General features: G+C 40.8%; 1 protein-coding gene across 1 annotated transcript in view; it reads right to left on the reverse strand.

Annotated features, from left to right (window-relative positions):
- Positions 1-17,028, reverse strand: part of LOC126484247 (uncharacterized) — a 364,456-nt gene that overhangs the window by 198,693 nt on the left and 148,735 nt on the right. Inside the window, exon 3 of the mRNA XM_050107663.1 lies at positions 9,213-9,368. Within this exon, the coding sequence (XP_049963620.1) occupies positions 9,213-9,368 (156 nt within the window). The remainder of the gene's footprint in view (positions 1-9,212; positions 9,369-17,028) is intronic.

Here is a 17,028-nt window from a genome sequence, read left to right on the forward strand (position 1 = left end):
TCAGCATTGATCGCTTTTCTGTACTCTGACGAATCCTGTAATAAATGGAATGTCATTGAATTTTGTAATATGTCTTCGTGGTAGTGTCTATTCTCTTGTTTATGCTGATGAACGACATTTTTTTCTGATTTGTACGTAGCTACGTGCACTCATAAATTAGCTACTACTGAGTTCTGTAAAACTACTCTACCTTTTCTTTGTTTAACTGATTAACTTTACATACATATGAAACGATGTCATAACACTATGTCTTCGGGATATTTTAAATTTGGAAAGTGAAGATGGAAGTCTTCACTAGTGAGGTGCCACATGGACAGACAATATACAAGTAATATGTGGGATACTAATGATGATGTTTATCTTACTTTTCAGCCTTACGTGGTCACTTTTCTTTTACTTTTCGGATTTTTTTTCCATGCCATAGTATATGATTCTTTCATACACATTTTTCTAGTAACATATTGTTTGAAGTTATAGACGGCCTCGTTGTATTTACATGTGCTGTAACATAATAACATACATTGCTTTAAAATTAATGAATTTTCAAGTTGTATTTGCCTTTTATATTTGTGTCAATCATTGAGTTTCTTCATAATGCACATTCTGTGTATAAATTTTTACTATGGGACGCAAAACCATTAATAGAATAATAATGTTGTGTGTAGCACTGTAGGGAGCTCTCATAAGTCATGCCAGATGTATAAGAAATCATGAAAGTTGTGTAACGAGCAAACAAAGGGAAGAATGTAAGAAAGAGTTAATAAATGTTTACAAAGATGAATGTAAAACGAAATAATGAGGTAGGGAAAATATGAGAAATTATTAGGGAAGGTAACGAAATATGAGAAATGATTAGGTTGGGCAAATATGAGAAATGATTAGGTAGGGTTACAAAATATGAAGATGATTAGGTATGGCAAAGATGAGAAACGGTTAGATAGCGCAATGGATCTAAATAATAAGAACTTATGAGTACATATGGAATAAATGACAGAATGTAGCAAATAGGGCAGCAAACAGTAGTATTTGTTGAAAGTTTGATACGATTATGCACAAGGATGAAAAGGTGCACAAACTAAGGGATGAAATATTACTAGATAGCATGCTAATTACTGACTATATTACTTATAGTCATAGATTTACGTTTGACTTACTGCATAAAGTGTTATCTGTTGTGAAACTTGGTTACTCCTTAATCCACATTTTAACTAATTATGTGAGATGACTAACCATATGTGCCTCTTTATACCTTGGACTGTATACTTTTGTGGATTTCACTTGTGTCCCCATAAACATATTTATTTCTATATATGTAAAATCCTCTGTAGGGTCACTCTGCACAGATATTATAATTATTTATTATCATGCCTATTACTGTACATTGTTTGACATGATTTCATTATACCTTGCCGCCATTTTTTCTTAGTGTTCTAAGTACATAGATACTTGTTGTTTCCATTAAACTACATCTGCATTCTGTATATACATAATGTCAATTCTTATTATTTCTGTCTTAATATAGGTGATTGTTTATTGTAAATGCAACAAATTTTAACTGACTGACCATTCACCACAAATAATTGACACTTCCCAAGGCAGAAGAAATATGCCTGTTGATCATATACTGAAACATATTCTGCCAAATACACTGATACTAGCTGCAATTGACTTTCATAATGAACCTGTCGACACTACACGATGACTTTGGAGTTAATAATGGATCTACAGTCTGCTTCAAGCAGATACTACGACATCTTACTGTTTGTGAATATGTGGGGTTGTCAGCTGAGAACTGTGTTTAGTCTCACTGAGCCCAATTCCCCATAACGTTCCACAACAGTGACGTTATGCAATGAGGTAAAGGAAGTTTGGTCTCTGGTGACAAGAACAGTCTTCTATTTATTCTCACCATGCAGCTTATTTCTGCCATATGTGACAGTTCACCAAAACTGTAGGCCTTATGTAATACAGACACCCTGAGCAAAAACTGTGTAGCTCACCAATATAACTTAAATACAAAATGTGACCTATAAAGTTTCAAAATAACCCTGTGCAGAACGTTCTCATAGACACAAAAATTTATTACCTACTAGAGAAGAATTCTATTGCTTAATCTTTCACATTTTCTTGAATTCTGTATAAAGTTTCTGCTTATAGTTATTGAACTCTTATACTTGTTAAACAATTTTCCTCTTTGAATTTGTAATGCGTTTTCCTTATGTTTCTATACATAATGTGTAGCATTCAGGCCTTGTTCATCCCTATCTGAAATTACCTTCGTACAACCCATGGAGTAAGGTTGAGGATATGTAAGGTGGTCATGTCACTTTGGTATTTGTACATCATCGATGTGCACATCAGAGAGAGAGCAAATTATGTTATTGTTAAATAACCTTTGGTGTTGTCATGGCACAGTGTTGGCCTCTGCGTAGCCTGATGCATTCTTAGTTGAAGTGTGGTAGTTGATGGACATATTCAGTAGTGCTGTGTTGACTTGTGATGACATCTGCTAGATGTCTGGGAGATTTAGAAGATGAAAAGTTACTTCAGTATTTAAGGCCATAGTTTTTACCCAGTTAATAGAGATAGGACAATAACGAAGTCGGTGATCCCTCATAAAAATATCTATATATCTCATGACTATGCCATATACATTCAAAAGGTATCAAGTAGATTCTTAGTGGAAACTGTTGATGATTTTGCTATATTAGCAATTAAATATTTGTGGCCTATCTATTTCAAAAAGTCTTGCCTCTAGGAATCAAGGAAGGAAAAATTTCCTAATGAACTTGAAATTTCCTTTTACCATTCTATATGGATTACTTCTGAGTATGATGGCAGATATTCTGGACCAGTGAAAGCAAAGCAGTTCATTGATGGTTCTGTCATACACGTATTTCAATATCTTAGCAGATTTTCTAATGATCCTGTACTTCACAATGAGTTAACACGTCCTGAAAAAATGAGGGCCCACCAATGTCATAAGAAATAAATTCAAAGTGTTGAGATATATTCCTCCTGAGTATATGGAATGTTGTGAACAATTTCGAAAATCTTATAGTGGGGGTGGGATAAACATTGACATTGGTGATCAAGAAGGGTAACTCGTTTTAACGTCTTTTGCTTCACCACTGATATAAGAAGGATAGCTACAACTCAAAAAGTGAATAAAACAGTAATGATTCCTATGAGGTTTCCAATCATAATGGAAAATTTTTGCCTACGCCTAAAAATTTGGCATTTGTGACTCATGAACCTTTTTAAATGAACGAGTTATTTTCGACAAAGATCTACAAGAACCACATGAGTAAATTCTTTTGTTTGCAACTATTATTACGAACTATCTCGTTGCCTTAAATGGGTACACACATTCAGTGATTCAATTCCCAAAAATTTTCACAAGAAAATTCGACGATTGTTGATAGCAACTGAAGAGGGTTTCGTGACAGACCAGGGGCTCTATGTCCTGTATGTTTTAAAGGAGAGTTCTGATACTGTTTGCCCGCATCTCGTGGTCGTGCGGTAGCGTTCTCGCTTCCCACGCCCGGGTTCCCGGGTTCGATTCCCGGCGGGGTCAGGGATTTTCTCTGCCTCGAGATGGCTGGGTGATGTGTGCTGTCCTTAGGTTAGTTAGGTTTAAGTAGTTCTAAGTTCTAGGGGACTTATGACCACAGCAGTTGAGTCCCATAGTGCTCAGAGCCATTTTTTCTGACACTGTTTAGTATTTATGCTTAAATATTAAGAAGGAGAAATTATTTGTGAACTGATATGGAAAGCAACGCCAACGCAGTAGTTAACGGACGTACTGATACTAATAAAACAATCAGGAACGATGGACGATGTTCACGACGAACAATAAAAGAGTTAGCCCATCAAGCCGGTACAGCAGATCAACTCGTGAAATATAAGTATAACGTATTTTATAATAGGTTCTCGAACACATGGGAACGATGGTACAGCAACCAGTAGCAAACGATGAAGAAACAAACGGTCAGTCTTTGCCCCAGGGATGTATTTATTAGTTATTCACCAATGACGCGTTTTGCCTTATTCAGGAATCTTCAGACCGGCCTACACAAAAATATGCGTATTGTAAGAAGTGGCATGACGCTATTTAGCAAAATTATAGTTACTAGCATGTAATTATAGCAGGGCTTACCTAATATTCGATGATGTTATTAACATGGTATATGTAGCGTACACAACACCTCAGTGAATATCTGCTCATGTCATATATTTTGAAACAATGCGCGGCAACTTGCAAATGAGTATAACATAATATTACCGAAAAGTTGATGTAGGAGAAGAAGGAAAGCAACAGTTTACCTTGTTGAGGAATGCGACGTGTCCCTTTGAACGCAGACCAGGATCAGGCCTACATAGATCTGTTACCATGCAAACTACTTCTCTGAGATGGTTGCATGATAACTATTTCTGTGAGATGCGCTAAGTAGATAGTACTGGGCACGGGAACATAATTATGTGTGCACCAAGTTTCCGCATCTCATGGCAGTTGGTGTCAGTTAGTTGTTAGTTACGGGGTATTATTTAGGTGCCAAAATAGGGAAGGGTTAAACAGCAAGTTATGGGAGCTACTTCGAGTCATATATACAACTGCTTTTAAGAAAATTGTGGAAAATCCCTTTACATTTCTGGATCAAACTAACTAGTCGAACAAAAAGTAAAATAATGTGCTGTGGTCCGTGAAAGTGAAAACGCATGAAGGACCTCCAAATGTAAATGGTAATTATCAAGGATGGATGACAAGCCTATGCATGCCTGATCCTATTTTTCATTCATTGGACTACGATGCTTCCCTCAACATGGTAATCTGTCGTGTTTTCTTTTTATTCTGTTTCTTGGGGTGTAAAACGTACTGGTTGAAAAAAAAAACCACAACACCGAGAAATAATTAATATAGATTAATGAAATTTCGGAAATTAATTAGTCTAGTTAACTTATTTACGTGGTTAACATTGCAAGTTCACAGGCTAATTTAAGGGCGAGATAAGCAATTGGGAATGTGAAATGCTCGTCCCTTAATACGCAAAGTAACCGCCAGAATTTAGAATGAAAGCATGGTAATGGGCAGGCGTTGAGTTTACAGGTGCCGGATATCATTATGTGGGATGGTGTCTTATGTCTGTTACAGGTGGTCGGACATTACAGGGAAGGTTAATGCTGGTTGTGCATGACGCTGAAATTTTCGTCCGATAATATCCCACATGCGCTAGATTGGAGACAGATCTGGATATCGGGTAGGCCAATGCACCATCTGGACACTTTGTGAAGTATGTTGGGTTACAACGATATGTGGATAAGCAGTATCCTGTTGGAAAAACCGCTGGACTGCTGTTCTATAATAGAAGCACAACAGATCGATCCATCAGATTGATGTACAAATTAGGCAGGTTGCGTGGGAAAACCATGACAGTGCTCCTACTGGTACACGAAATCGCACCCTAGACAAAAGCACCTGATGGGAGCCCAGTACGCAAGCAGTCTGGTTGCAGGCCCTCAACTGCCCTTCTCCTATCCAACGCACAACCATCACTGCCGCAGAGGAAACACAACGGACCTCCACCCAGTTCCACAAAGAGCTTTCTCTTGATACCATTGAAGTCGCAAATTACAGTGGTTTGCAGCTAATGGAATGCATGTTACAAGGCTTCTGGCTCGAAGCTGTCCTTGAGGTAACCAATTTGTAACAGTACTTTCTGTCGCTTTGGTGCAAATTGGTGCTAAATTTGCTGCTGCAGCTACAGTAAGATGCGGTGAAGCCATACACTGATCATGATGGTCATTATGTAATGCCAAGTGGCTTTCCGGAGCACGATCTTTATGCGACCGTACATTCTCGTAATCTCCACTACCAGCAATGATGTGCGTTGGACACATTCTTGCATCAGCTTTCTGCAGTATCGTAGAAGGAACATTCAGTTTCTCGCAGCCCTATTACACGACCTCTTTCAAACTCTGTGAGCTGTTGATGACGACTTCTTTGTAGTCTTAAAGGAATTCTTCACTAATACCAGTCCATCACGACCATTCTAAAAGGTCACTAACACTCACGAGCGACGAAACGTCAATTTAAAACAAACCTGATTTGTGTCCTCGGAGTGGCACTACTAGAGTCACTGTTGTGGTTGGTCCGAAATTTTAATAGACATCATCTCTCAGACGTAGAAACACACATACCATGTTTCGTTTATCTCTTACAACTCTTTCTTGATGCTGTGATTTTTTTTTTTTTTCAGTAGATAATCACATAATAAACTTGGTCACCGGGTGTAACTTTTTTAGTTACATTCCGTTCTGTTTAATAATACGGAATACAGCGATGTTTCCAAATATTTGACGATGGCAGTTATTTGCTGTTGTTTATACTCGACATCAGGCATATACAACACCACATAATATTCATTAAAACATGTTACAGTTTCTTGCTGGCAACTCTAATTTTGCAAAATGTGGTCACGTCCTTTCTAATGCCATATAGAATTTTTGTGTAGGGAAATCTGAAGATGCTTGAATCAGGCGAAACTCTTCATCCATACATAAATAATAAATACACACCTCCACCCAAGACAAACTGAGGTTTCTCCACTCAATATTTTATTTTTGTGCGGATGTGAATGTATTTTTCCAAAATGACTATTTGTGAACCAAAAGACACAGAGCGGGTAAGGCGGGAGATGGTGAGGAAGTGTTAAATGGGGCGTGAACGTACCAGCTGAAATGGAGCCCGAATAATTTTAGCCAGCAGATGAGGAAAATTCGAAAATGAAACCTATGTTAATTTTAATAGTTAAATCTGTCAATTCAGTGAATCAATCATTACAAGCTATTAATCTAAAGGTTGACCAAAATTCACACCATATCCGAGATATTCACAACATCTCGAAAGGGAAAAGCACCTCACAAATAAGAAGAGATAAAAACTGTAATTCACGAAGTAATGTTTGTCCTGTAATCACTGAAATTAATGAAATGACGAACGAAAGTGTAACGTAACACATAGAGCCATAGTACTGTAGTCGATTTAATAAATCTGCATACGGCCATGGTGGCCGAGCGGTTCTAGGGGCTACAGTCTGGAGCTGCGCGATCGCTGCGGTCGCAGGTTCGAATCCTGCCTCGGGCATGGATGTGTGTGATGTCCTTAGGTTAGTTAGGTTTAAGTAGTTCTAAGTTCTAGGGGACTGATGACCACAAATGTTGTCCCATAGGGCTCAGAGCCAATAAATCTGCATACATTAAACAGTGTGAATATACACTTTGAAAATAATGACATAGTTCTATTACCGTCATATTTGGATGTAGAAGTAGAATGAGCTGATGTCGATATGAAACGTGAATTTACTAAAATATATAAGACCTTAGTGTCTGTATGAAATGTAACATGAAACACGTGTGTTTTCCTAAAAACTGTTAAGGTTTTGTAGTCAGTTACAGCTTGGCTTGCGGTAATTTATCAAAATGTATTTTGATGGTAGTTTGTAAATAGCAGCGTATATGTTTGTAGTAGTACAGCAAGTAATGAAATGCTTACAACAATACTTTGGCGCAGCATCTCGCACTTTCAACTCGCAGCTCTCAGCGACTTATCAAAATACGAGCAATCCTCATGTCAAGAAGTTTACATGGCTTCGCGTTTAGTTTAATTTATGGTCCTTTATTTGGTTTGCTTTTAGTAATTTCTTCAAATTTGTTTTGACATACAGGCTACATAGCTTTGAAGTAAAAATTTGCCACAATTTTGCTTTCACATACTGACATTCTTTCCTCCAAATTGGTAAAATGTTTACATTTTTAATTTTTACCAGAATTTAACAACTGTCTGAGTATGGGAGAAAAGCTCGTCCTACACACCTAGAACAATTCCAGCCAAATTTTCTACACATATTGGATGCGTTCTTAAAAGAAACACTGTGGTGGTAAGAAAGACCAAATCCCTTTCGAAGTGAGGGTGATAACGTGGAGATAGAAAGAGGGGCAATGAGGAGATAGATACAGATTATGAGGAGGAGGAGGAAAAGTAGATGGACAAAGTGAGGAAAGGAAGAAATGGACAGAGAGATACGAGCAGATTGACAACGCAAGGAAAGAGGAGGAGGTACACAGAGACAGGGGACACGAAGAGAAGGTCAGAGTAAGAGGGGAACAGAGGAGGAGAAGGAGATTAGTATTTAACGTACCGTCGACGACGGGGTCATCAGAGACAGAGCAGAAGATCAGATTGGAGAAGGCTCTGGAAGGAAATCGGCTGTGCCCTTTCAAAGGAACCATCCCGGCATTTGCCTAAAGCGATTTAGGGTAATCTCGTAAAATCTAAATCAGGATGGCCGGATGCGAATTTGAACTGTCATCTACATCTACATCTACATGGATACTCTGCAAATCACACTTAGGTGCCTGGAAGAGGGTTCATCGAACCATCCCATCCCACCCCGAGAGCGAGTGCAGTATGACAATCACTGCGCCACCTCTCCCAATGGGGTATACACGGAAAGTGGAGAAGAAAAACAAATTGTGGTAATTTCCCGTGGGACCACACTATTTAATCTAACTTAACTAACTTACGCTAAGGACAACGCACACACTCATGCCCGAAGGAGGACTCGAACCTCCGATGGGGACAGCCGCGCGAGCCGTGGCAAGATGCCCCAGACCAACCGGCTACTCCTCGTGGCGAAGTGGAGAAGGCGGAGAAAGGAGACAGGAGGTGATGGACAGAGAAAGTAAGGAGGAAGAGTTGTACATGCAGAGGAAGGAGAAGGAGTTAACCAGAGAGCTACAGAGGAGGAGATGGAGAGGGAGAGTGGGAAGTGGAGGTGAGCAGAGAGAGCAGGAGTAGAGGTAGCAAGTAAGGGGTGCAAGAGGAGATGGAATTATATTTGGGGCAGAGGCGATGGAAAGAAATGGATCCAATGGACAAATGGAGGAGGAGCAGATGGACAGAGAGTGGCAGTGGAAGAGGTGTATAGAGACAGTGGAGGAGGAGATGGTGCAAGAGAGACAGAGGGGGGGGGGGGAGGGGTGACATAGGACCTCTGTGTGTGTGAAAAAGAGAGAGAGATAATGGGTTTGGTTTTCCAATAACATCGATTTTGATCAGAGTATAGGTGATTTCTAGATTCTTGGCATTAGCATTCAGCATGTGTGACTAGAGAGTATCGTTGTCTACTTGCAGGCGGCACTAGGGGACTGACCTCGCAGGCGGTTGCGCTCGAACTCATCCAGGGTGTCGATGGGCCAGGAGTCGTTGTGAGGCCAGTAGAGGTCCTGCAGGTACGGCGAGTCGTCGTCCATGGACAGCGGCACCGAAGGCACTTTGGGCAGCGTCAGGTTCACCGCCGCGCTCTCTCCTGCAGCACAATCATACCAAGTCATCACGGCGCACAGATACCGTTGTGTAATGTAAAATGTCTATGAACAAGAGTTCTTTGTAACAATCAAATCTGATTAATACTATTGTAAATGAAACCACCTGAGGGGAAGGAAGTTAACCAGGGACACCGCAAGAGTCCAGAAAAACATCCGGACAGAGGAGTCGAAACGTAGGCTTGTGAAGAAGAAACCTTATGATGACAATAAAGAGGCCTGGCGATTTGGAATATTTAATCCTCAATAGCGGCCACGAAAGGCTGAATACGTAAATGAAAGAAAGAACTCTGGGCTGGTTAGAAGACTACATTTTAAATTATGTCAGCAACTCTGGAATAGGCACACCACCCCAAGTGGACAAAAGTAAAGATCTGAAAACTGCGAAAATGGCTTTGACGTACCTTCGTCTAAGTCTTTACCAGCAGCCCTTGCGGAACAAGACAATAATTCGACCTACTTGGGAGACCAGAAGCAAATCATTGAGCTTCGATTAGGCAGGGTATTTAAAAACTGAGAATTTAAAGATCACTAATGAAAAGACATTCCGTATAATGAAGCTATAGACAACTGTCTTTGAGAGAGTTTCAGAATCCTAACCTGGCGAAACTGAAGAGGATCGCGTCTTAACGGAACATGTCTCAACCACCTTCATAATGGTTGCGGCAGTTGGTGATATAATCTTAACCGGGAATGTAAGACATTATTAAAACAAGTTTGAGAGCACGCCTAAACAAATCACTTCTAATAATAATAAGGTAATGTATTACCCACACATTTCTTCCGTAATTTTTAAGTTATATAGTCATGCTACAAGCTGATGAATTTTTGAACTAAGAAGACTGAATATAAATAGATCGACAGGAAAAGATGTATAATAAGGAGTAAAAATGGCCAGAAGTACTTTTGGTAAACTGAACAGAGTTTTCAATTGAACACTCGCAATATGAAGGGGAGGGTTTGATACATCATGTCCTTTTGAAAGTAGTGTAATCGAACCATGTAATTTATGTTTAAGGATTTTGAAAAAAATATTTATTATTTTGAATCATTTTTATACCAGATGCTGCAATTATTACGATTTTTTCGGTACCCAGAACCCGAAAACATAAGCGTGACTTTTCACAACAAACATCATATTGATATTTAGAAGCCAGTATCCTTCTTACAGATCTATATATATTTTAAAAGTATGTTGTGAATAAAACTCAATCGCTGTCAACGAAATATGTATTCTTTAAACTTTTTATGGTGGCCATCCTTTCTGTATAGACATTACAGAAAATATGTAGTATTGCTACAATTCTGCTTAAAGATATTCTCACATTCAGGACTCTACGTATTCATCAGCGTCTGTTTAAAAGAGATTTTGTTAATAAAATTTAACAAGAACTAACTGAATTTGTTTGTTTTCTTTTTAATGTTTTTCGGTTAATATGCATTACGGAAAATGTGTTGCCATCTATAGAGTTAAGTGACATTTGTGTGTGAAAAGAAAACTTAGAAACGGGTAATGTTACAAGTCTTAACTTGTGATACAGAAAGGTGTAAGTTATTATCATGAAACATGCAGGACCGTCATGCATGCTAACAAAAAAGAAGTCAAAGGAGACAAGTCCTGAGTATCCCATAGACAAGTCCGCAGGTAGTGGTCCAGTGGCTAGCGTTGATACATCTGGATCACGGGGTTCCAGGTTCGATGTCGGCCGGGTTGTGGATTTTCTGTGCCCGGGGGATAGTCTGTTTATGTTGTCCTCATCATTTCATTATCACCCTCTTCAATCGTGACAATGACTCTATTGGATTAAGATAAAAAATTGGACTGTGAAAAAATTGGAAATTTGTACGGGCATCATCATCAACCATAGACAACGAGGTCACTGGGAGCGGGACTATAGCTCGAACTATTTTTTAAAGATGAGGAAGCAATTCGGAGGTGCTCTTTCAAAGGAACCATATCGGCATTCTCCCGGTGCGATTTAGGTAAATCAGGGAAAACCTAAAACGGCACTGGCGAAAGCAGGTTTGCACCGTCTTCCTCCCGAATGCGGGTCCAGTGAGATAACCACTACACCGCGACGCTTGTAAAGTCATTGATTTCCCCAAAAGTCGGTAATATTTCTTTTTTCTTTTGTGCATTACCTTGTCATAACACGTATGTTTAATTTATTTCAGCTATTCCTTATTTGTTAATACGTCACATTGTTTCTTCATTCATTTTTGGTTCAAATGGTTCAAATGGCTCTGAGCACTATGGGACTTAACAGCTGAGGTCATCAGTCCCCTAGAACTAAGAACTACTTAAACCTAACTAACTTGCGAACATCACACACATCCATGCTCGAGGCAGGATTCGAACCTGCGACCATAGCAGTCGCGCGGTTCCAGACTGAAGCGCCTGAACCGCTCGACCACCCCGGCCGGCAACTCATTTTTCTACTGTTTTATATTTTATATTGTACGCATATGAATGTCCTGGTTTTATATGCTTTTTAAATCTTTGGTTAGGCTAGGAGAAATACTGTCTCAGAGAGAGAGCGAACGACTATCGATATAGAGCGTGCGAGTTGTGGTATCGTGGCCGGTTTGCGGGTGGAGAAACGTTGCAAAGTTCGGCGTGAAACACTGTGATACGCGGAGGAACTATTAATTACAGTGCGTCCGCTGTGTTAACAGGAGATCGTGCATTATTAAGTGAACAGTAAAACCTGAAAGGTATATCGAGTGTTTGTAGTGACGATTTAACATACAGTGTGAAGTTCTAGCAATTAGCCTTGAACTAGACACCATTGTCGTGTGGAGACACTAACTGTTAGAATTGATTGCGTGAAAGTGGAACAAACCAAAATGTGAAGTAAAAGAACAGTGTGGTGATTTGATCAAGAAACATTAATTGTATCATCCAAACTGTCTTAAAGACGATGACGTAAATTGAACCGATGTTCAACGGACTGTAATAGTGATAAACACATGTGACTGTTTTCCTGTGGCAATACGGTGAAAGAACTGTGCCAAGTATTGGCATTAACCGGCTATATATCGTAAATAGTAAAGACATTGCATAATTCCAACCTACCCGCACCGCGTGATTAATAAACGTTTAATAATAAAACGTCGCGCGTAACGACAACTCACACACACGAACTATTATGATCGCGCCAGTGCTGCCAGCTGATTCAACTACAACGGAGACGTGGACCAACGCCGTAACTGGAATATTAATGAAACAGGATGCTCAATCATTATCTTCACACCACGAAGCAGGATTAACTTCACACATCGTCCGCGCGGACCACCGCTGACGTCATCGCACTGCCAGCAGCAACAGTTAAGACATTAAAAGGAAATTATTACTGTCTCTCTCATTTCAAAATTAAAGACAATTGCAGTTAAATTATCTATTTTAAAAATACTGTCACAATATCAAGGTTCAAATTCGTTTAGTTCCAATAAATATTCTTTCCATTATTTCGTCTTGTTGACAGTGTTGAAAACCTGCCAAATTAAAGATCAATTAATAATTTTCTTTCAAAATTATTCTCAGGCATTTTGCTGCCCATCATAATTTAATTTTAATGTTTGTGTGTAACTTCTTTTGGAGGGAGTACATATTTTATTTTTTGTGCAGTAAAATCAGCTACCATAAAATTACGTATATTACCAGCTGATGCTGTCCGCCATTACTGCTTGAAAACTGACCAATAGTATTTTTCCACCCATTTTCTGATTGGCTGTCAGCTTCAAACGCAAATACGTATTTCGTGGGCATCTAGCAGGTGCGCGATGTCTATGTAGTCCCCACATAAGATTCCGCACGTTCTGACAAAGACTATGCCACATTTTTTTTGTCCATGTCTAACAGGGGTAGTCAGATTTCTGGTATAGGTCATGTTTTATCATTTAGAAGTTTTTTTTCAGAAGTAGAGAACCAGTTTCCTTATACGCTCAGCTGCATGCTTATAGCTGAAATGCGGCGTAAATTGAAAATACGAGTGAATGTTCTATTAAGTATTCGGGTGTGCAGCCGCAAGAAATCTCCTTCTTCTTCTAATAGTTCGGCTGGATAACGTTCAGCCATCTTCATACTGAGGTGCAAGACTGCCGCTCCCGTGCTCGCTTCGTCCATTTATACTGTTGTACCGCGCGACTGCGCATTCGGCCACAGATGCAAATGCGCCAGAGACGTTGATCGGCGGCAGAGACGTGCATAATGCGCGAGTTGCATCTATGACTCCGCAGTTGATGTGTGTTGGCATATCGATATATCATTGTGGGCTGCACTGTGACGACGTCTTTGCGAGGTTATTACAGCAAGTGCCGGATTCCAAGATTTATCAAGATTGAAACCGCTGTCTCTATCAATTAATTTCGTCGTCAAGCGAATCTCAATTGCCTCATTCATTATCGAGTCCCAATTGAAATTCGCTTGACGACGAATTTAATTAATAGAGATAGCGGTTTCAATCTTGATAAATCATGGAATCCGGCACTTGCTGTAATAAACTCGCAAAGATGTCGACACAGTGCAGCTCACAATGATATATCGATATGCCAACACAGATCAACTGCGGAGTCATAGATACAACTCGCGCATTATGCACGTCTCTGCCGCAGACCACCGTCTCTGGCGCATTTGCATCTGTGGCCGCATGCGCAGTCGCGCGGAACAACACTATAGCGGGACGAAGTGAGCACTGGAGCGGTTCTCCCTTACTGTCTGTGCACGTCCTGTCCGCCTCACCCCCACCCTCACCTACCTTGGCCTCACCATTGACCGTCACCTCGCCTGAATCCCTCATCTCCGCTCCATCCAATCCAAAGCCCACAACCGCCTCCGACTCCTCAAACTCCTCTCTGGCCGGACGTGGGGGTTGCACCCCTCTACCATCCTCCACACCTACAAATCCTTAATCCGTCCCATCCTCTGATATGCCAGTCCTGCCTGGATATCTGCCCCCCCCCCCCAAAATTCTATAAGTCCCTCCAGATCATTGAGCGTCATGCACTCTGCCTCGCCTTCAATATACGCCTCCCGCCCCCCACGCGGATCTCATTCCTTTCCCCCATCAGCTTCTATTCCTCGAACATATCGGCATCCTCTACACCTCCCGCCGTCTTGAACCCCCTCACCCCCTGGTTGCTCCTCTCCCATTCCCGCCCCCTGCCACATCTTCACCGTTGTGATCCCCACCCCTCCATCTCTACACCCTACATCTCCTTTCCCAAGGTGGCTTCCATCAACTCCCCCTCCCAGACGATGCCCTCTCTCCCTCCATTTATCCCTCCTATCAACTCTGATCCTCAATCCCCGTCCTTTCCTCTGTCCTTTCCCTGGGCTCCATCTTCCCCCCTTCCATCCTGTTTTCTCCCCACTAAACCTCTCCCTACCTCCATTCTCCCCCCCAAGTCCTATTGTATTCCCCTCCTCTGCCTACCCCACTCCCTGTCGCATCTGCCCCCCAACCCTCTTATGAGTCCTCATCCTCCATCAGCTCCTTTCCCAATTCCCCCCTTCGCTTTTACTGTCCTTTCCCCCCTTTTTTGTTTTCCCATCATCTGTCCAGTTTCCCCCCACCTGCTCTCGGCTGTGGTATGTCACATTTGCCAACTTTTTAGTGCAGTGTTCCAGTGACTATTCAGTGTTCTTCGTCTTTCTCGTGTTGCGAACAGAAACCATGCTGTCGCTAGGTACAAATTTTATGTCTTTTGCGAACAGAATCCAGACTGTCGCCGTGTTTTTTAATTGTCTGTCTATTGTTTTACCTGTCTGCTTCGTATGTATTTTATTAGCATCATCATCCCTCTGTTCTTTGTTTTAAGTTCCACGATTTCTTTTCGCCACGTTACTCTTTAAGTCTCCGATTTTATCGTCTGTTTTTATTATTTATTCTCTTCATCTATCTCATAAAGTCTGTAGGCTGAAGAGCGGTATACTAAGCTGCTGCCAGCCCGCCCCCTTTGGGGGGAATTGAAATTCAATAAAGAAAAAGAAAAAAAAACTGGAGCGGCAGTCTTGCGGCTCACTCTGAAGATAGCTGAACGTTATACAGCCCAAATATTAGAAGAAGGATATTTCATGCGGCTGCGCACCCGAAACTTAATGAAACAGTTTTTGAGCCGCCAAAACCTGAAGATTCACATACTAGTGAATGGTTTATCTAGCAATAGAAGGCAATGATGAATATGATACACTTATCGGTCAATGCATAAAGATACAAATTTAAGAAACACTCTTAGCCGCTGAAAGGCAGTCCACAATTTTTGTCGTTTTGAAGTTGGACCAAAGGCACAGCCGGCGAGGTAGCAGGACCAGACGGGCGGAAATCATTTTTCCAATAGCATGGGTGCCGGAAGAGCACTAATGGTGGGATTCAGAAGGCAAAGGAAGTAAATTTCGTGTGCTACGAATCGTTGACAAGTGGATTCACTAGAGCAATTCTGGCACGACAGGGCGGGATGGGACAGAAATCCGATAAGCCGCGACTAGCAGCAGCACTGTCGGAGGCGCGCCGAAATCGCCGGCTACGCTGCGACACCAGTGCTGCTGTACTGCGAGGGCGTAGGGGCCGTGGTGAAAGGCGGCTATCTGGTGATCCCCGTGTACTCAGCCTCAAACCAGCAGCGTTCTTCTATTCAGTAATGGAAGGAGGCAGATGTTTCAAGGAATTGTGGTATAACATATTTATGTCTTTTTCGAATTGTAGTAGGTATAAATATAATTTCGCACCTCTTTTCCGCTACGCAGACACTCATTATTGAATACAATTAAATGTTATTTTGCCTACGTACTGTTACACCTTCCCTCACTTTTTCTGTTAGTGTTATGGGGACGTGTACTCTCATCGTTTGAACTGGGTGTATGGAAATGGAGCTTTCTTTAAATGAAAACACCGAATGACATTAAAAATAATTGTGCAAATGAACGTGCTGAGACTAATTTCCGTTTTTTTAATTTGCAAACCACTTAAGATGGTACAAATATAGGTCGTTATGGAAGATAACACGAATGGTTGTACTTCCTGAAGGGCACCAGAGAAAATGTTACCTACAGCTGAATAAAACCAAGAGTTATACAAAATGTTGTCATCTATAAATTACCTATCATGTGTTCGCCACGAGACGTATGGAATACAACTGTTCATGCCACTTACTTCATGTGTCATGCCCCGAGTCACTCGATATTACAATCACGATATTTCACAGTAGGTCGTCTTTTACTCCCATGACCCTCTGTACCTGAATGAGTGTACTGTTTGCTGAAAGGTCGAGAAAATGGCAAATTATCTGACGATCCTATGGAATACGTAGGATGATAGGGGACTCTTTCACATTCATTTATGACGGAAACGGTGCAATGTTTTAAAAGCTAGTTACGTTCGTATTAGTCACATTACATAACTTCCAATACCTTCTTCAGCTGAATGTAAACAAACAACTCTACGTGATAGTGAATAAAACAGAATCAGGCGTGCTTGTGTTACATTGTTAGTATCTGTATAAAGTTTTGTACGATATAGTGAACACAGAAGTTAGTACGGAGTAATTATACAGGTTATACTGGTATGACAGATGCAAAAAATAGAGGAAGAACTGCAGAGAAGAAACAATAGTCACGGAAAGCTGCAAATGACGAAAGACAGGCCG

Source organism: Schistocerca serialis, chromosome 6 (assembly GCF_023864345.2).
Source record: "Schistocerca serialis cubense isolate TAMUIC-IGC-003099 chromosome 6, iqSchSeri2.2, whole genome shotgun sequence".
Taxonomy (NCBI): domain Eukaryota; kingdom Metazoa; phylum Arthropoda; class Insecta; order Orthoptera; family Acrididae; genus Schistocerca; species Schistocerca serialis.